Source organism: Chrysochloris asiatica, unplaced genomic scaffold (genome assembly GCF_000296735.1).
Source record: "Chrysochloris asiatica unplaced genomic scaffold, ChrAsi1.0 scaffold00412, whole genome shotgun sequence".
Classification (NCBI taxonomy): domain Eukaryota; kingdom Metazoa; phylum Chordata; class Mammalia; order Afrosoricida; family Chrysochloridae; genus Chrysochloris; species Chrysochloris asiatica.
In genome coordinates, this window is record NW_006408930.1 from 859,456 (window position 1) to 875,821 (window position 16,366).

The 16,366-nt window shown below is 38.1% G+C and overlaps 1 protein-coding gene and 1 pseudogene across 2 annotated transcripts in view; one reads left to right on the forward strand and one right to left on the reverse strand.

The window, feature by feature from the left end:
• CENPP (centromere protein P) overlaps positions 1–16,366 on the forward strand; it is a 422,858-nt gene that overhangs the window by 119,841 nt on the left and 286,651 nt on the right. Inside the window, exon 7 of the mRNA XM_006876774.1 lies at positions 9,955–9,989. Within this exon, the coding sequence (XP_006876836.1) occupies positions 9,955–9,989 (35 nt within the window). The remainder of the gene's footprint in view (positions 1–9,954; positions 9,990–16,366) is intronic.
• On the reverse strand, positions 6,519–6,945 carry LOC102815324 (annotated as a pseudogene). The gene has a single exon (XR_438805.1). The product of XR_438805.1 is annotated as a 40S ribosomal protein S20-like (transcript).

The following is a 16,366-nucleotide window of genomic DNA, read 5'->3' on the forward strand; positions in this document are numbered from 1 at the left end:
CTGCTTTGAAGTTTTTGTTTGGTTTTCCTCAATAAATGTTCATTCCTGTGTATTAGTCCTAAGTGGGAGGTGAATGAGGAAAGAAAGCTGTGGATTGATTTCAAACTGCTGAATAAAATTTTAGAACCAACAGCATTAAAAGTACTTTCCATGTGGTAGAGATCTTTGCCAACATTCTTTCTCTAGGGTGAAATGTGTATTATACTAGAGCACTGTGCTTTAAATATTTGTAACTGTTGTATTGTTGGCTTCTACTAATATACTGTATTTTCATTTTATTTTTACCTTGTGCAAGAAACACTAATGTTTTAAATTATGAAGAAGACATAGTTGTAAAGTTGTATTTTTCATTTTAGTAATTTCCTAGAATATAAGATTTTGTTGTTTTTTCAGTGAAACAGAAGATTATACCAAGGTACAGTCTATACTTTTAATTTTATGAGGAATAAAAATATATTTTAGTATATTCAAGAACTTTCCAATATGAAAGTTAGTTTTAGCATAAATTATTTTATATTTGATCACTTTGGGCTTTTCCCCCCTTTTCTATAGTTGCATATAACAAAAATCCAAGTGTGAAATCACTTTTATTAAAAATATAGATTTTTAATTTTGGGTTTGATAGTAAAATATATTTTTGTTTGCTAAATGAATGGGATTGTATAAAAATTATTTTGACATTAAATTTGATTTCAAAATATTAAAGTGGTATTTTAAAGTTTCACTTTTGGTTTTTTAACTTTTTTTCCCTCTAAGCTAATGTTTAACAAATACGTGTAGATATACTATAAAAACATAGAATACTAATATGTTTTCTATTGAAAATTGACTGTTGCTTTTGTTGTCAAGTTTGTTTAGACTCATAGTGTTGCCAAAGAGTGGTTAATAGGTTTGAACTGCTGAACTTCAGATTAGTAGTCCAGTGCTTATCCAACAGTGCCACCTCAGGACACAAAATCAACATTTAAGTGCTGTCGAATTGGTTCCAATGCATAAGATTTCCAAGGAGCAGCTGGTAGGTTTGAACCTCTAACCTTGGTGTTAGCATTTCTTATCCTACAGCATCGCACCAGGACTCTAATGGTTAACGATCGCAAGCATTTCTTCATATGTTTGTTGGTCACCTGAATGTCTTGTTTGGTGAATTGTCAATTCATGTTTTCTGCCCATTTAAGACTTTTATTATTTTTTAAAACTTTTTATTGTGACTTGAGTGAGGGTTTACAGAGCAGATAATCAGTTTTACATTCAGCAAATCATGCACTTTGTTTCACCTCAGTGATTGCAATCCTCTCAATATAATATTACTTATCCAACTTTCACCCTGTGATTCTTGTTTCTATTCCTCCTTCTTTCCTAACCTTCTGAATTTTGTCCTGGGTAAATGCTGCCCTTTAGATTTTGAATGGTTGACTGTTTTATAGTGTGCATTCCTCACTAGTGTTGTCCCAGTATATACCTATATATTTTGTCTGAAAATTGAGTCACCTGAGTGAGTTCAGTTCTAGACCTAAAGGGTAACCAAAAGGCTATGGTCTCGGGTTGCACCAGTATAGTCTGTCAATTTTTAAATTGGATTATTTGTCTTTTGTATTGTTGAGCTGTTGATGCTTTCTATAAATATTAGGGATTAGTCCCTTATTTGATGTCATTGGCAACAATATGTTCCCATTCTTTGAGTTCTCTTTTGGTGAAATCTTTGTTGTTGTTTTTAAGTACCATGTAGTTGGTTCTGACTCATGGTGACTCTTTATAGGGTTTCTGAGGAACAGCTGGTAGGTTTGAACCACCAGCCTTACAGTTAGCAGTCCAGTGCTTATCCTGCAGCACCAAGTTTTTATTTGGTCCCAATCATCTAGTTTATATGTTTTCAGTTATATTTGATAGTGTATTTTATGCCAGGGTGCTTAAGTTTGTCCCTAGTTTGTTACTGATGATCTTTATAGTTCTAGGTGTTACATTTAGCTCTCTCATCCATCTTGAGTTTGTTTTTCATATTGGTCCTGTTTCATTCTTCTGTAAATGGATATCCAGTTTTTCTAGCACTATTTGTTAAAGATTCTATCTCTTCCCTATTTAATGTGTTTTTGCCCTTTGTGAAAGATCAACTGTCTATAGGTGGATAGATTCACTTCTGCTTTCTCAGTTCTGTTCCATTGGTCTGTGTGTCTGTTGTTTTACTAATTCCAGACTGTTTTGACCACCCTGGCCTTGTAGTGAGTTTTAAAATCAAGAACTGAGAAGCCTCTTCTTTAGTAATGGTTTGCTTTTCCAAGGTCTCTTTTCTTTTCCATATAATGTTGTGGATTATTTTTTCCATCTTTTTAAATAATACTGGAATCTGGATCTGGATTACATTTTATCTGTAGAATACTTTGGGTAGTATTGACATTTTCACAATGTTAAGTCTTCCTATCATGGTGAGCATGTTGTTTTCCCCTTTATATAGGTCTTTTTGGTTATTTATAGTAGTGTTTTATAGTTTTCTTTATATACTTCTTTTGTTTCTCTGTTTAGGTTTATTCCTAAGTATTTCATCTTTTGGATGGATATTTTAAGTGGTATTATTTTCCTGATTTTCTTTTCAGAGCTTTCTTTTTTCGTGTAAAGGAATCCGACTGATTGTTGTGTGATCTTGCCCCCGGCCACTTTGCTGACTCTTTCAGTTACTCCCAATATATTTTCTTGCTGAGTATTTGGGATTTTCTATGTATGTTATGGTAAAGTGCTGTCAAGTGGTTTCCAGCTCATAGTGACCCTGTACAGGGTTTCCAAGGAGCAGCTGGTGAGTTTGAATCACCAACCTTGTGATTCAAACCAACCTTGCAGTCCAGTGCTTTATCCCACAGTGCCACACTAGGATTCAATTTTCTATGTATAGAATCATATTATCTGCAAATAGAGTTTTACTTCTGTTTTGCCAGTGTGGACGTCTTTAATTGTCCTTTCTTGCCTTATAGCTCTGGCTAAGATTTCTAACATCATATGGTACAAGAGTGGTAGTGATAATGGGTATCCTTGTTTGGTTCCCATTCATACAAGCAAAATGCTTTCAGTTTCTTTATGTTGTTGGTGATGGGTTTCTTATATAAGTTATTAATTATGTCTGTTTAGTGTTTTTATCCGGAATGAGTATTGGATTTTGTCAGTCAACATGATCACGTGCTGCTTTTCCTTTGTGTTTTATTTGTGTGGTGGATTATGTTGATTTTTTTCTAATATTGAACAATCCTTGCAAACCTGGTATGAATCCCACATAGTCATGATGTGCTTTTTTTGTTGTTGTTTGGCTATATTGCTGCATTCTGTTGACTAGGACTTTGTTGAGAATTTTTGCATGTATGTTCATGAAACATATTTGTCTATAATTTCCTTCTTTAATGATGTCTTTGCCTGGTTTTGGTATCAGGTTATGCTTTCTTCATAAAAGGAATTCAGGAGTTTCCCATCCTTTTCTATGCTCTGAAATGTTTTGAGTAGAAATGATATCAGCTCTTCTTTGTAAGTTTTGTAGAATTCACCAGTGAAGCCATCTGGACCCAGACGTTTTGTTGTTAGGAGTTTTTCAATGAGCTGATAAATTTAATAAAAGTCTAGTGAGCACCTGTTCTGTGCCAGTGATGTAGATATACAGACATGTAAAATTCTGTTTCTCCCTTTAAGGAACTTACAATCTCTGAGTTTTTTGGAGAGGCCATATCCAAGTGGTTAAAATTAGTGGTTTGAGGCGATTTAGTGATGACTGTAAAATGAAATCACAACAGTCCTGAATTTTAAAAATTTGTGTGAACTAGAACAAGAAAAATTTAAGTTTAAGCTGTAGAACAGGAAACTCAGAAGTATATATAATAAGTCCTTTCAGGGTTGTAAGACAGGAGATTGAATTATTGCTGAGGCTGTGGAGGATGACATACATCCAAAATGCGCATTTGGCAGTCATCTTTGAGCAGTGCCCCATTGTTTTCAACTCTACTTTTCAAGAGTTTTGGTTGCTATACAATGCATATGCTGTTCATGTTTTCTATAAAGGAAATTATGTTTCTAGCAGGGTGTCAACACATAAATTTTCTTGTTTGGGTTATTGTTCCAGTTCACCCACATTTTACAAATGTGTGTCTGTCCTGCTTCATTTCCCTATTCATTAGTGAACCAGGCAGAACTGATTTGAATCCTTGATTGATATGAAAGGTAATGCCTGCTATACAGAAATGTGCACAAAGTTCTACATTAGGCTGGGAAAGGCCTCAAACCATGATCACATGAGGTCATGAAATGCTTTGCAAAATAAGGCTTTTTGTTTGCTGACTTCTGTAGAGGAAATACAAGAAGGTAGAGGTGGATGAGATATTTTAGGTAAAGGAAGCAGTACTTACATGGGAGTTGTGGGTGTAGATTGTTTAGAAATTTTATAATTAATTACATATGGCAGATACTTGGGAGGAGAGAGAAAAAAGAGGTGACAAGAGTAGAACATTTGACTAAAACAAAAACGAAAACAAACCCACTGCAATCAAGTCGGTTCCAACGTATAACAGCCCAGTAGGACAGTTCAGAATTGTCCCATTGAGCTTCCAACATCATAAATCTTTACAGAAGCAAATTACCACATCTTTCTTCTGTGCAGCAACTTGTAGGTTCAAACTGTCTACTTATGATTAGTAGCTGAGGTAGAGGAATAAAGGTCAAATTAAGTAGAGTCTTTTATACCCTACTAAGGTGTTTGCCTTATACAGGGTTGCTATGGATCGAAACCGACTCGATGGCACTTCACAACAACAACAAGGTGTTTGGGCTTTATTTTTCAGATAGTTTGAGATCATTAAGAAATTTTAAGTCTGAATTACATGATCCAATTTGCATTTTAAAAATACCCTCCTAATGTGTTTTTGAAGAACACCAGTGCTTATTTACTGAGGAATTCCCACAGATTTAGCAGTTTCAGATAACATGCATTTATCACTTCAAGTTTCTGTGTTAGGGGTCCTGGCATGACTGTTTGGCTCTGCTTCAGTGTTTTACCTGAAAGCTGAAATCATGTGTTGGCCAGGAATGTAGTCTAACATCAAGTTAAGAATCTATTTCTAAGGCCATGTGTGTGTTGGTAGCATTTAGTTCTATGCAGGTTGTGGGTCAAAGGGCCTAAGTTATTTCGCACTTGACCTTCTTTAAAGGACTGTTCGTAATATGGCAGTTTGCTTCTTCATTGACAGAGAGAGTGCAGCAAGATGAGAGTTGCACCACCACCAGCAAGCATATTTTGTTGTTAAGTGCTGTTGAGTGGATCCCAACTCCTAGACACCCTGTAGAGGGCTTCTGAGGCGTGGCTGATGAGTTTAAACAAATGACCTTTTGACTCAAACCAACTTGTGATTCAGTGCTTATCCTACAGCATCATACCAGGACTCCATATGTAATGTAATTGTTGTTGTTAAGTTCTAACTCATAGAGACCCTGTATAGGGTTTCCAAGGAGCAGCTGATCAGTTTGAACCGCAGACCTTGTGGTTCAAACTGACCTTAAAGTCCAGTGCTTTATCCCACAGTGCCACACCAGGACTCCTTAATATAATTACATACCTGTTATCATGTATAAGGGGTCCTAGCGGTATAGTGGCTTACAAACTGGATTGCTAACTGCAAGATAAAGAAATTGAGAATTTACAAAAGATCATGGGAAGATTAATGACAGTGCCAGAACTAAACTTCAGTGCTCTGATTCCTAAACCACACTTTCTATGTTCTATAAAATAGGAGAAAGATGAGGTTTTTATGCTCCTGTAATAGGAGAAAGATGAGGTTTTTATGCTCCTGTAAAGAATTATAGCCTTTGAAACTCTATATGGAGTTGCTATGAGTCAGAATCGACTCGGTGGCACACAATCAGCACTACCACCAATCATGTATGTATATGTAAACACATTTGCTGTATTCACTTAGAAGCAAGTCACCCCACACTGAAGAGGAGGGAATTATGCAAGGACAAAGTCTGGGAATATTCACAATTTTATTGGAAAATAAACAGACTTATACTTGCTAAAATAAAATATATTTGAGACATAGGTTGCTTTCTCTTCTACAAAGGACTGTTGTATCCTACTGGAAAGTTGTTTAGCCTTTACTGTACAGTTAATAAAAAATGAAAGATGGCTAATATTTAAGAGCAAGTACTTTTCTAAAATGTTTTTATCTGTAGAGTTCTTTTTAGGTGATCTCATTATTGCATTATCCTTGGTGTTTTTCTGGGGAATTTTTATCTTCGAAGGTGTCCCATTCCCGCTGTTCTGTTGGTTCTTCTTGTTTTTTAGCAGTAGACTCTCAAAACATATGTTGAATGGAGTTAAATTATAGGAGAAAGGTGGCCCAGGAAAGAAGTGTTCTCTAAACTTGGCTCAGTTCTACTGATAAAGATTGTGTAAATACTGAGTGGATTGGCTACTCAAGAAAAGCTACAAGCAAGAAGAGTCTGCCTCATCTTTTTTTTTTTTTTTAATGGATACTCAATTTATTAAAATAGTTGACTCAATCATCTGCAGTGGTGACTTCAACCTGTACTATAGGCTCAATACTGATGGAAGTGGTTTGCTTAACAATCTCAGAAGGACTGTGCAAATCAATGAGTCGCTTGTGGATTCTCATCTGGAAGCGGTCCCAGGTCTTAGAACCTTCACCACAAGGAGTCTTCCTTGTTGTGATTCTCAAGAGTCTTGGTGTGCATCTTAACCGGGCCCTTCACTTTCAGGTTCTTGTCCTTAGCGCCTCTAATCAAGTCAGCACACAATTTTTTCAGCGACTTCACGTTGCGGCTGGTTCGAGTAATTCTAATCCGGTGAATGGCCACCTCTGGTTCCACGGGTGTCTTTCCGGTATCCTTAAAAGCCATGGCGGCGTTGGGGCTTCCTGCCCGACTTGTTCCTCTCCAAGAGCGAACAGCGGTGAGTCAGGAGCAGGAGCGAACAGCGGTGAGTCAGGAGCAGGAGCGTCCGAATGAGGAAACCTGCAGCTGCGACCGTGTCTTCCGCAAAGAGAGTCTGCCTCATCTTTTATCTTTATCCTCCAACTGTATAGAAAATAGTGTGGGTTAGGAGTCAAAGCACCTAAAGTTTAGTTCTGGTCCTGTCACTAATCTTACCATAATCTTTTGTAAATTCTTAACTTCTTGGTGGTGTGATGGTGGTGTACTATGGAGTCGGTTCTGACTCATAGTGACCCTGTATAGGATTTCTGAGGCTGTAAATCTTCACGGAAGCAGAAGACCTGTCTTTCTTTCGTGGAATAGCTGGTAGTGTAGAACTGCTGACCTTGAGGTTAGCAGTCTGACTTGTAACTAGTAGCTACCAGAGCTCCTAGTCTTAACTACTTAGGGCCTCAATTTCTGTATCTGTTTTTAAAGAATCTAATTAGTATGAGTTTCTCACTCAGCACTATTGATATTTTGGGTTCGATAATATTTTATGGTGGAGAGATACCTTGTTTATTGTGGATTAGCAGCATCGCTGGCCTCTATTCACTAGATTACACCTCCAGTTGTGAAAACTAAAAATGTTTCCAAGCATTGCCGAATGTTCCCTAGAGGCAAACCCACCCCTGTTGAGAAGTTCAGATTTTTTTTTTCTAGGTATTTATAAACCCTTTTAAAGCCAACGTTCTGTGATTTTATGGAAAGTCTATGGTTTGAATCTCCATCTTATGCTTGAAGCCTGGTCATTTGGTCAGGTAAGGACCAATTTACTTCCCAGAATGAAGGGTGAAATTTAAAGGAAGGGACAGGTTAATGAGAGCTGGACTGCAAGGTCGGTTTTGAACCACAAGGTTGATGGTTCAAGCTTCACCAGCTGCTCCTAGGAAACCCTGCACAGGGTCGCTGTGAGTCAGAACCAACTCCACAGCACTTAACAACAACATCCTTGAGGACTTACTCTTTCTGAGTAGTATCTAAATTTCATTATAGATGAATTCTCAGCCTAAACATGTAAAATGATTATAAATGTGCCCTTGATAGTTACTTGCTAGGCATAGTTAGGGATTCCTGTAGTGGATAAGCACTGAATGCCCAACCACAAATGGATGATTCAAACTCAACAGCCACTCCTTGGAAACCCTAATACAGGATCACTATGAATCAAAACCAACGTAATGACATTTAACAACAGGCATAGTTATATGTATTTTTTTAATTGAAGCATATAATAAACTTGGGGCATTTAGCTATTATAGTTTAATTTAGTGCCCAGTTGTTATACTTTTATTTCCCAGGATTTAGAAATAAATTTTGAATCAGGAAACCAGGTTTTTTAGTTGTAGCTGCCTTTAGGCCATATGAAACCTTTACAATAGGAAAAATATATAAGACAGACAATAAGGTTTATTATTTTTTCTCTTTCCTTCTGTGTGGCTTACTAAGTATGCTGCTTAAACACAGACTAACTGTTCCCAACCAGTATTATTGTAAACAAATTTGTTAAATAAACTTTAAAAATAATGTCTAAAAGCTACGTGTTTTTGTTAGCTTTTATGTTATTTACTAAACTTGAATTTATGGTGCAAAAATCAAATATAATTATAAAAACCAATTTATTTGTTAGTTGTCACAAAAATAATTCTGTATATTTAGCTAATATAACTAAATTACTTGATGTATATTAAGGAGAATAATATGTGAATTTTTATTTATTTATTTATTTATTTTGTTAAGTGCACTCATGCCCCAGGGCATATTCAAGTAGCAAAAGGAAGGTATCAGATTACCTACTCAATGCATAATGTAAATGAAGGACCTTTTGTTTTGCTGAAATTTGTGATAAATTTAAGTATTCACAGTTTTAGAAGGAGAACTAGACTTGAATTGCTCTTCTAAGTATACCAGAGAGTTTTAAGGTACTCTGGGGGAGAAGAAAGGAACCCTGGTGGCATAGTGGCTTAAGCATTGTGCTGCTAAGTGCAAGGCTGAGGTTCAAACTCACCAGCTGTTCCTTGGGTAGGAGAAAGATGAGGATGCTCCTGTAAATATTTATAGTCTCTGAAGTCCAATAGAGCAGTCCTACTCTGTCATCCTGTAGGGTTACTATCAATGCAAATCAACTATATGGCAATGAGTTTTGTTTTTGTTTTTTTGGTCTCTTTGTGTTTTGGTTGGAGGAGAGGACCCCATAACTCAGTGACATGTGAAGGAGGTTGGAGCAAATCTGGTCATCTCTCCATGGTAGATGATTCAAAAGGGTACTTTGGAAAGCAAAACTACCAAAGAGTAAACTTAAATTTGTTGAGTGTTTCAGCACTCTACTCTTGCTCTCCTTATTTAAATCTTTATTAAATTCTCTCTTGTTGACTTTTGCATGGATAGAATCTTGGAAGGGAACTGAAGAAATGCTGATTCTTGTCATTCTGTGTGCCCTCTAATACCAGAAACAAAACAAAACAATGTGTGAGTTAGCGTTAGCACCCAGATTGGCACTGTTTATCAATGGTGATGCTAAACTGAAAGATCAGAAGTTTGAATCTACCAGCCATTGCTCAGGAGACAAAGGCTTTCTGCTCCCATGAAGATTTATAGTCTTGGAAACCCTGTACAGGGTTGCTATGAGTAGGAACAGACTTGAGGGCACACCTCCACGAACATCTGTGTGTGGCACTATAGGATAAGCACTGGACTTCTAGCCACCATATTGGTGGTTCAGACCCACCAGCCACTCCTCGGTGAAACAACTGTAGGCATTCATCTATCATCAGAACATAGAATGCATGAAGTATGAATCCAGGAGAATTGAAAGTTGTCAAAAATGAAATGGGACACAAAAATTGAGATCCTAGGCATTAGTGAGCTGAAATGGCTAGTTTGAATCTAACAATTACATGGTTTACTGTGATGGAATGATAAATTATAGAGGAATAGAATCACATTCATCATTTAAAAGCAAATTTTACAATCTATCTTGAAGTATAACGCTGTCTGTAATAGGATAATATACATATGCCTACAAGACCAGAGTCCTGGTGTTGCACTGTGGGATAAAGCATTGGACTACAAGGTCATTTTGAATCAAAAGGTTGGTGGTTCGAACTCAGTAGCTGCTTCTTGGAAACCCTATATTCTCCTTGGAAAGCCTATGAGTCGGAACCAACTCCACGATACTTAACCACACAAGAAAGACCAGTTAATACCACTACTATTCAAATTTATGCACCTACAACTAAAGCCAGTGATGATGTTATTGAAGACTTCTACCAATTTCTTCAGTCTGAAGTTGATCAAACATGCTATCAAGATTTATTGATAATTACTGGAGATCGGTATGCAAACTTGGAAACAGAGGAAGGATCAGTTGTTGGACAATGTGGTCTTGGTGATAGAAACTATGCTGAAAGAGTGTATGATAGAAATTTGCAAGACCAGTGATTTGTTCAATGCAAATATCTTTTGAAAACAAGATAAGAGATGATTATACACATTTTGTTGTTGTTAAATGCCATCGAATCGGTTCCGACCCATAGCTTAGGGTTTCCAAGGATCGGCTGGTAGACTTGAACTGCTGACCTGCGGTTCACATGACTTTTCAGTACAGCACATTAACCCACAGCGCCACACCAGACCTCACCAAAGGTCATACACAGAAATCAAATAGAATACATCTGTGGGAAGAGACAGTGGAAAAGCTGCATATAATCAGTCAGAACAAGGCCAGGGGCCAACTGAAACAGAAGTGTCATATGCAACTTCAGGCTGAAACTGAAGTAAATTAAAACAAGTCCACAAGAACCAAAATTTGACCTTGAATATATCCTACCTGAATTTAGAGATCATCTGAAGAACATATTTGATGCTTTACACACTAATGGCCAAAGACTAGAAGAGTTGTGTGATGACATCAAGAACATCATAAAGGAAGAAAGTAAGAAGACAAGAAAGAAGGAAAAGACCAAAATGGATGTCAGAGAGACTCTGAAACAAGAAAAAATTCAAGCCTTGACTTGCACTATTGAAGGTTTCTATGGGCAAAATATTGAATGATGCAGAAAAGAGGTGGAAGGAATATCCAGAGTCACTCTACCAAAAAGAAATGGACGATGTTCAACCATTTCAAGAGAGCACATGATTAAGAGCCTGTGGTCCTGAAGGAAGAAGTCAACGGTGCACTGAAGGCATTAGAACAGGCTCTAGGAATTGATGAAACACAAATTGACATCTTTCAACAAACGATGTAGCACTGGCGGCACTCACTCATCTATATCAGGAAATTTGGAAGACAACTACCTGGCAAACTGACTGGAAGAGATATGTATCTGTGCCCATTCCAAAGAGAGGTGACCCAACGGAATGCAGAAATCATAGGATAATACCATGCGACTAACATTTTACTAAAGGTAATACAAAAACAGCTGCAAACATACTTTGACAGAGAACTGCCCTAGGTTCAAGCCAGGTTCAAAAAAGGACCTGTAATGAGGGATATCGTTGTTGACAACAGATGGATCTTGGCCAAAAGCAGAGAATACCAGAAAGATGTTTATCTGTGCTCTGTTGCCTGTGCATTGGCTTTCGACTGGATGGTTTAAAATCAGGAAAAGATTGTGCCAGGGTTGTATTCTTTCACCTTATGTATTCAGTCTGTATGTTGAGCAAATAATTCGAGAAGCTGGATTATAATAACACTGCTTCAGATTGGAGGTCTTGCATTAACAACCTGCAATATGCTGATGATACAACTTTGCTTGCTGAAAGTGAAGAGGACTTAAAATACTTACTGATGAAGATCAAAGAACACAAGCTTCAGTGTGGGTTGCACCTCAATGCAAGCAAAACAAAAATCCTCACCACTGGATCAATAATTAACATCAAAATAAATGGAGAAAAGATTGAAGTTGTCAAAGATTTCATTTTACTTGGATATACCATCAACACTCATAAAAGCAGCAGTTGAGAAATCAAATGACATAATGCATTGGGCAAGTCTGTTGCACAAGACCTCTTTAAAATGTTCAAGAGGAAAGATGTTAGTCTGAGGACTAAGGTGTGCCTGACCCAATTCATGATATTTTCATTAGCCTGCGTGTGAAAGTTGAACAGTGAATAAGGAAGACCTTAGAAGAATTGATGAATTTTAGTTATGGTTTTAGAGAAGAATATTGAAAGTACCACAGATTGCCAGAAGAACAAGCAATTCTGTGTTGAAAGATGTATATATAATTGGACACCTCTCATATGTCAGATGTATTATCAGGAGGGACCAGTTTCTGGAGAAGGACATCATGCTTGGTATAGAGGAGAGTCAGTGAAAAAGAGGGAGACTCCCAGTGAAATGAGTTGGCATAGTGGCAGCAGCATTGGGTTCAAGTGTAATGATTATTATGAGGTTGGCACAGTGTTTCATTCTGTTGTGCATAAGTTCGCTGTGAGTTTGAACCTACTTAACTACAACAAAAAGGCTGGTATTTGAGAGTTTTAGTGTGTTTTCTGGTTGCATCTCAGGAATCCTGAAAACTGGAGTGGTTTTGGTTTGATTGCTTTGAACTTTGTTAATCATTTTGGGAGCAGGGAACCTCAGCTTTTTCCTGTGGAGTGATTTGTGCATTTGAACCACTTACTTTGATTTAGTTAGCTGCCGAAAGCTTAAACCAGCTCACCACTGTTAACAATTAAAATGGTTATCATCTGCCACTGATGGAGATGACATTCAGAGACAGGACTCAGAGCAAAGAGGAAAGTATTTATTGAGCATTGATATGCAGGGTAACAAGGGGTAGAAAATGTCCCAAATCCGTCTCCCCAAACAAAAGGTGAGGGGAGTTTTTATAGGAATTTCGGGTATGAGGTAGAGGTGTTCCCGTCCATGCGTCCCCTACTCAAAGGATTTCAAGAACTATCTTGTTGTTAAGAACCATTCAGTCACTTCTGACCTATAGTAACCCTGTATAGGGTTTCCGAGAAGTGGCTGGTGGGTTTGAAATACCAACCTTGTTAACAGTCCAGTACTTACCGTACAGTGCCACACCAGCACTTCACAGGAACTCTCTATTGCATTTGAGCCCATTGCTGCTGCCACTGTGCCAATACATCTAGTTGGGGTCTTCTTTTTCTTCACTCCACTTTACCAAACATGATCTCCTTCTCCAGGGACTAGTCCCTCCTGACAATGATATCTGAAATAGGAGACTTGAAGTCTGGCCATCCTGGCTTCCAAGAAGCATTCCAACAAGAATTCTTCCAATACAGATTGGTTTGTTCTTTTGGCAGTCCATGGTACTTTTAATATTTTTCTCCAACACCATAACTCAAATGCATCAATTCTATGGTCTTTCTTATTTACTGTCCAACTTTTAAGTGCATGCGAGATTATTGAAAATATGGCTTGTGTGACCCTTAGCTCTCAAACTGACATCTTTGCCCTTCAACACTTTAATGAGATCTTGTATAGCAGATTTGCCTAATGAAATATATAGTTTAATTTCTTGACTGCTGCTTTCATGAGCGTTGGTGGTTGAGCCTAGTAAAATGAAGTCTTTCACAACATCAGTCTCTTCTCCACTTACATGGATGTTGTTTATTGGTCTAGTGGTGAGGATTTTTGTGTTCTTTACATTGATGTGCAACCCTTACCGAAGGTTGTGGTCCTAGATATTCATCAATATGTAGTTTAAGTCCTCTTCACTTTCAGCAAGCAAGGTTGTATCATCAGCATCTCGCAAGTTGTTCATGAATCTCCCTCCAATCCTGATGCCACGTTTTCTTCATATAATCCAGCTTCTGGGATTATGTGCTCAGCATACAGATTGAATAAGTATGGTGAAAGAATACAACCCTGGCACACACCTTTACTAATTTCAAACCATTCACTGTTCCCTTATTCTGTTTGAACAACTGCCTATTGGTCTATGTACAAGTTCCTCATGATCACAATCAAGTGTTCCAGAATACTCAAATAATCGGAAGCCTTTGCATAGTCAGTAAAGCACAGGTGAACATCTTTTTGGTATTCTCTGCTTTTAGTCAAGCTCCATCTGACGGCTGCAATGATATCCTTCATTCCATGTCCTTCTCTGAGTCTACCTTGAACCTTTGGCAGTTCTCTGTCAATGTACGTTTGCAGTTGTTCTTGGTTCACAGTTAGCAAAATTTTACTTGTGTGAGATATTAATGTTATTGTCTGATAATTTCTGCATTCCTTTGGGTTACCTTTTTTTAGAATGGGCACAAATGTAGATCTATTCCAACCATTTGGCCAGGTAATTGTCTTCCAAATTTCTTGACATAGATGAGTGAATGCCTCTAGAACTTCATCAGTTTGTTGATGGATTTCATTTTGTAGTCCATAAATTCTTGGAGCCGTGTTCTTTGCCAGTACCTTCAATGCACTTTGGACTTTTTCCTTCAGTATCCTTGGCTCTTGATCATAAGCTGCCTCCTGAAATGGTTAAGCATTGATCATTTCTTTTTTGTACAGTGACTCTGTCCTTCCATCTTCTTTTGATGCTGTATATGAGGGTTCCGAATACTTTTCATCTTTGTAACACCCTGTAATGTCTTTCTTTTGTATTGTATATATGTGTATTATGTTGTATATATGTGTGCGTTGTTCTTGGGTGATGCTGTAGAATAAGCACTTGACTGCTAACCACAATGTTAAAACCCACCAACTACTCCTTGGTGTGGTTGTGTGGGTTAATGCGCCAGACTGCAAAGTTGTTTAAACTGCAAGGTTGGCAGTTCAAGCTCACCAGCTGCTCCTCGGAAACCCTACACAGAGTTGCTATGGGTTGGAACCGACTCGACGGCATATAACAACAACAACTCCTTGGAAACCTTATACAAGGTCACTGTGAGCCAGAACCAACTCAACAGCACTCAACAACAACAACAAAACTTTGTGGTTGTTAATTGTTGTTAGGCACTATTGAGTTGGTTCTAACTTATAGTGACCCTATGCACAATAGAACTTCCTGGTCTTGTGCTATCTTCACAATTATTATGTTAGAGCCTGTTGTTGCAGCCACTATGTCAGTTCACCACCTTGGAAGCCTTTCTCTTTTTCAATGGCCCTCTTGCTTTCCAAACATAGTGTCCTTTTTCAGGGACTTGTCTCTTCTGATAACATATCCAAAGTACATGAGACAAAGATTTGCCATCCTTATTTCTGTGGAGTCTTTGACTGTAGTTCTTCCAAGACAGATTTGTTTGTTCTTCTAGGAGTCCACAGTACTTTAAATATTCTTCACTACACCATAATTCAACTGTGTCAGTTCTTCTCCAGTCTTCCTTATTCATTGTCCAACTTTCACATGCATTTGATGCTATGGAAGACACCATGCATGACCTGTAACAGGGACATCTGTGACATCTTTGTCTTGTTAACACTTAAAATAATTCTTTTGCACCATATTTGCCCAGTGTAATAAATGCATCCTTTGCCTTCTTGATTCCTGCTTCTCTGAGCATTGATTGTGGATCTCCAAAAAACAATGATACCAACCATTCCTCCCATAGCACTCTATTCAACTGGGTTTGATAATTCATTGCAGTGGCTCAGACACTGTACTCACGGTTGTCGGGTTTATTAGGGAAGTTGGTAAGTTACAATACAGGATCACAAAATGTTCAGGGCACAGTTCTTCTAATCAGGACAGCCTGTCCTCAGTGGTGTCCACAGGTAGACCTCTCTCTGTTTAGGCAATGTTAAAGAGCTCTCTTTTTTTCATGTTTTGTTGTGAATTATGTGATAGTTTACATGGGAGAACATTAACTTTGCATTCATCGTAATCATATTGTATATCATTTCATTGCCATGGTTACAATCACCTCCATGCATCATCAACCAAGCAAAGGGTATACACTACAAGCTTGCCCCTCGGTCATCAGCACACAGCCCTCTCCCTCTCTGGGTCTAAAGTCCCCATTTGCTCCATCTCTCCACGTCATTGTCTTTGCCTCCATCTCTGGCATCGCTGCTTCTCTGGGTAGGGTCCCGCTCTCCACTCTTCTCCCTTGATGGTCCCAGAGACCTCCACTCCTAGACTGCAAAGTTAATCACTCCCCTACTTTTGTTACACAATGTCTACCTTTTCATTTCCAACCCTCACAATCAGTCCTGATAACAGTTATTCACTATTGTATCACAAGAGACCTATCCTCATTTCCTTTCATCAGTCCCGGCTAGACAGATTGGATACTACTCAGTGGAGATTCTACCTTCCTCCACGCCCTCTGGATCTAGGTTCACTCCTGAAAGCTTGTAAGCCAGTCACTTACAAAGATAAGTCTTTGTAGCCCTCCCATTTAGGGTAGCCATTGTCCATGTTGCCCATCCCTGTCTACTCTGTGTATGGAGGGAGTGAGAATGATCCTTGCTGTAAAGATTTGTTCCCTCTTTTGAGCTACT